The following is a 4,712-nucleotide window of genomic DNA, read 5'->3' on the forward strand; positions in this document are numbered from 1 at the left end:
CTGGCAAAAGCAACGCAAACAACACATCATCGCATTGTGACGGATTCAAATGTGACAAACGCTAAAGTGCGCGTCATTTTTGCGATTGTTTTTCTCACGCCGTTAGTTTCCACGGAGACAGCAGAAGCCTTAAAAAGGATGTCAACAGTGTGTAATCACATTGTCATCATCGATTGAAACATGAGAACAACTGAACCGTTCAACTTACTGAGGGAATTTGTTATGCTTTGTCTTTCTTGGAAGCGTCAGGCTGCTGGTTGCCATGGCAACAGGTGCTGAAAATGGGGAAATGATGAAATCGGTTCTGTTTTGTTAGAAGTCACTGTGGATCAATTAAAACAGAAAGTAGAGAGCAGAATGTAGCCCAAAAAAGTTTCTTAACTCATTCACTCCCAAAGACGTTTTTAAACGTCTTTTCAGACTTGGTCTAGAATTGGCCGGTACTGAATGAGTTAAGTAAATATAACGTATTTAATGTCACCATATCAAGCCGTTGATTATTGCTCTCAGTAGAGTGAGAATCGTTTTCCGTCGTGACAATCGAAGCTGAACACGATTTGTTTGCCACGGGAAAAATTAAGAAAACAATAGAAAAACATTTAGAGCATTCTTTTTTTCACGAAACGCACACCAAAATGTCAAGTCACATGTTTCGTTGTCACACAATCACCTTCCGCACGGCTAGTAAGTCGCTCAAGTGTCCACTAAATATTGTTCAAGTGTATCCGGTGAGTCGCGGTACGCTGGGGAAGGTCTTGCGTATGCTCATGCATTTCTCCTGGTCCAGGAAAAGCGAGTTGGCCTTGATGGAGAGGTCGTGCTCCAGCGTCACTTTAGTCCTCAGCAGAGACTGCAGGCTGCTCTCGGCGTCTAGCAACCTCTCCTGCAGCTTGCGGATGGTGTCTTCGATCTCCCGAATCTCCTCCACTAGCCTGGGCATGTAAGGCGGGTGTTAGAATATGGCCCGATTGAAGTTTAAAAAAAAAAATGTGGTCCCGATACCTGTGATGCGGGTTATCCCTGCAGAGCTCCACATTGGGCCGGCGGGTGCGCTCCTCCAATCTGGTCTGGGCCACCTTGAGTGGGTTGTCTTTGTCCCGCAGAGCTTTCTTCAGGGACTCGATGAGCATCTCCGTCTGGAAAATCTCTTGCTGGGTCTGCGTGATGCCGACATCAATGAGATGAACGGCCAACAACAAAGCGTTGCAGTGTGCTGGCTCTTGGATGTGTTCCGATGAAGTTTGGGCTCTAATCTCCTAATTGTCTAAATCTGCTTCATGGTGCAACCCATTTGGCTGCTTTCCTAATATAAAGACGTTTTTGTCTTGCCAATATTGTCTTTTTTTTTTTAATGCAGTTTGTTTCATTCACCAACCCCCGCCCAAATTCTTTGACAGTTAATTGAGTTATTGGACTACCAATTGATTGTCTTTGAGTTTTGACTGTTTGTTCTTACTTGAAATTGAAATGTAACTACTTCACAATTTCCAAAAATACATCTAATATTTTATCTTTGCAGTATTTTTCCGTGTAATATAAAGTCATGTATTTTTAATACATAATACATAATTTAATACATACAGTCCATCCATTTTTTAACGCGGCAGCAAATTCGCCTTACAGTTTCATGAGGTTGTTTTTTTCTAAAACGTGAACGCCAGCGTGAATGGTTGTTAGCCTTGTGATTGTCCACCCCAGGGTTTATGATGCCTCTCGCCCAATGTCAGGGAAGGATAATCTCCAGCTCACCTTTGACCCCAGTGAGCCAATGATTTGAGTGTAGAACCCGCACCCTCGTCAATCACTGAGGACACAAAACAAGTGAGATTGTGATGTGGACCTTGGCGAGGTGCGCCTGTAGGCTGTTGCGGGCGTCGGCCGTCTGTGCCACGCGGCTGGTGAAGGACACGTTGACGTTGTTGAACTGGCTCCACATTTCGCTGGAGGTGCCGTTGAGCAGCGCCTCGATCTCGTCGCGCAGTTTGCGGGAGCGGGAGGCGGCGCGCTGGCCCTGCGAGCGCAGCACGTTGTTGTCGGTGAACTTGGACCACGACTCAGGCAGTGAGACCCTGCGTGCAAATAGCCGGACAAACGACGCGTTGACAATCTTGGCGACACGGTGGTTTTCGTCAATCGCCTCTTACGAGGGGTCGAGTCGTTCAATGCCGCGGAAGAAGCCGATGCCGTCTGACGTGTTCCTCAGGTGATGGCAGCGGCCGTCTATCCTCTGCGCCGTCACTTTGTCGCTCAGGTCTCGTTCCAGCTCGTGCTGCGCCGCGCGGTTCAACCTGTTCAGTGGCTCACGTGCGATAAACCGACAAATATCAAGACGAATCGACGCGATTGCCCATCCGTTGCACCCGTCACGACGAGACTCACGCTAGCTGGGCCGTGGCTCTCTCCAGATGTTGCTTCATCCTTGTCTGACAGGACTTTATGACCTCCACTTCCTGTTTGAATCCTTGCGCTTCGGTCATTACGTTTTATTATTTGATCTATTTGCATTTTTCACCTTAATCAGGTCTTTCTCGACGTCGTCGTGGACCAGGTCGATGGCCATGCGCTTGTCGCGGTGGTACATACATTCCTGTGACACCTGGTGAAAAGTTAACACACCTTGATGCTAACGGCTAACGTACTTCTTAGTCTCCAGGAACAATACCTCGATATTGTATACGGTAGGCAAACTGTTCACTTAGTCTGTCTGACTTTAAAGTGTGTCCAAAACAGGCTAAAAAGACCCCCAGATGTACCAAAGATGCTATTTGTTTCAGTTTGACACCTGATGGCCAGTTAGCACATTTTCCTGCTAACGTACAACGGCCTATATAGCGCTAATGCATCAGAATTGTTTATATATGAACGTAGCAAAGCTGAGAGAGCATGTCATCAGTATTGCGGATACTTGAGAGTGTTCAGGTGACAAGTTAGTGTCTTAATGCTAATGGCTAACATCTTGTGCAGTGCTGCTACGTCAATATTGCACCCAGTACACAATTTTGAGGCAGTAAAATCAGTAGGTGTCGCAAAAACAACACAAAACCGATGGACAGTTTTTGACAGTAACTCGTGCGGACACGCCCGATGACAAGTTAGCGTGTCTTCGTATTCAACGTTAGCGTTCTGTCCTGTGTTAGTAAATCGGTATTTTATTTGGTAGGTATAGAAATATTGATGTCGAGGTAGATGATTTGGCATTGCCCCAATCTTGACGGACAATTTCGTATGCTTACTCCTCTCTAATTAAGATGAACGGCACAACTTGCCTGTGCAATGTCGCCCCCTGTTGTTTTAGTAGAGCTGCTAGTGGAATAGCAGGGCTTAGGTAACCCGCATTCAAGATTTTTATTTCCCAAGAAATTTCAGTCAACAACTTTTGTCATTTTATCTCATCCCGAAGACGTGATTGAATCTCCGACGTCATCGGTTGTCGACCCTCACCTGAAGGGGCCGCTCGGTCTCAGCCAAGGCCCTCTCCAGCCGCCGCTTGACCTCGGCCAACGCCACGGTCTCTCCCGCCACGTTGTCCACCTCATGGCTCAGCTCCGAGCGCCAGAAGGCGATGTCGTTGAGGCGCTCGCCGATGTCCTTGCTGGTGTTCTCTTGCATGCGTCGCGTCAGCTGCTCCTTGTCCTGGATCAGGCGCATGGTGTCACGCCGCAGCCGCTCTGCGCTGTGGCGAGACGCCTCAGACTGGCGGTAGTTGCCCTGGTTGGACTTGAACCAATCGTCGGGTGTGTAACGGGTGCTCAGTGTGCTCCGGTCAGCTGGGTAGGACATGGTGACTGTGCGGAGGAGATCCGGAATGCCTTGTTGTAAAGTGGGGATGGTGCCATCGTTCTTGTCGTAGCTGCTGTTTCTCAACTGGTTGGTGTTGTGGCTTGCAGGCTGCGTGTTTCGGTAGCTGGACGCCATGGTGGAGATGGCGGGCAGGAAGTGGGCCGTCTTGGGTCGAACGTATGACTCTGTCATCTCCATGCCTAAAAATCTTCCTTTTAGCGACAGGACTTGGAGCTTCCCTTTCTCCGTGTCACTCACCTGCAAAATGAGCTCAAGTCCTCCGCAAGGTGATGGCACATGCATAATACATTGAGGTATTCGAAGTGCCCAAGTCATTCATTGGCCAGGCCAGCCAATGGCAGCGTCAAGTGGCCGCTCCAAGATTTCTGTTGACACAATGCTGGTTGCCGCGGGTTACCGCCGCCCTCCCCGGCGGGCCGCGTTCATGCTGAGCAGGTGCTTTTACTTTGTCAATACAAGAAGCAGAACCCCCCCCCCCCCCTCCCCCCCGAGTATAAAATGACACAATCTTGCACTTGAAAAAGCTACAGTACAATGTAAACACATTAGAATGCAGTTTGTGCAACATGCACTCCGCGTGTACTCATGTACACAATGTGCAGAATGTCCCGCATACTTTTATCAGTTTGAAGTTGAAGTTAAATGTTATCGAGAAAATGCATACCGGTACATTTAATAAAAATGGCGATCATCGGCATGATGATGATTGATTCTGATATGATGTGGTATTTTCTAGATAATGATCAAATTAACTGTACATTGAATAAAACTGAAAAAAGCCCCAACAACAATAATAATAATAATAATGATAATAACGTTTTTATGTTAAATGGGAGGACAAGCAATCTGAGCTGGCAAGCAAAGCGCCGAGCTGTCCGTTTGGGTTACACTTAGCAGTTGAATAATTGATG

At 47.6% G+C, this 4,712-nt stretch overlaps 1 protein-coding gene across 3 annotated transcripts; it reads right to left on the reverse strand.

Moving 5' to 3' along the window:
• Positions 1 to 607: 607 nt before the first annotated feature.
• On the reverse strand, positions 608 to 4,385 carry tekt3 (tektin 3). 3 transcript variants are annotated; one of them, XM_052070735.1, is made up of 8 exons: positions 4,039 to 4,346; positions 3,442 to 3,980; positions 2,513 to 2,596; positions 2,380 to 2,450; positions 2,145 to 2,288; positions 1,841 to 2,069; positions 1,003 to 1,157; positions 608 to 932 (listed from the first exon to the last, which is right to left on the reverse strand). In XM_052070735.1, the coding sequence occupies exons 2-8, from the start codon at positions 3,976 to 3,978 to the stop codon at positions 716 to 718; spliced, it is 1,437 nt and encodes a 478-aa protein (XP_051926695.1). In that variant the 5' UTR covers positions 3,979 to 3,980; positions 4,039 to 4,346; the 3' UTR covers positions 608 to 715. The 3 variants fall into 3 exon arrangements, 2 of the variants coding, with proteins under 2 accessions (XP_051926695.1, XP_051926694.1); XM_052070734.1 differs by having other exon boundaries at positions 3,442 to 4,345; XR_007963164.1 differs by having other exon boundaries at positions 782 to 932; positions 1,841 to 2,011; positions 3,442 to 4,385.
• Positions 4,386 to 4,712: the final 327 nt, after the last annotated feature.

This window comes from Hippocampus zosterae, chromosome 7 (genome assembly GCF_025434085.1).
Source record: "Hippocampus zosterae strain Florida chromosome 7, ASM2543408v3, whole genome shotgun sequence".
NCBI classification, from domain to species: Eukaryota; Metazoa; Chordata; class Actinopteri; order Syngnathiformes; family Syngnathidae; genus Hippocampus; species Hippocampus zosterae.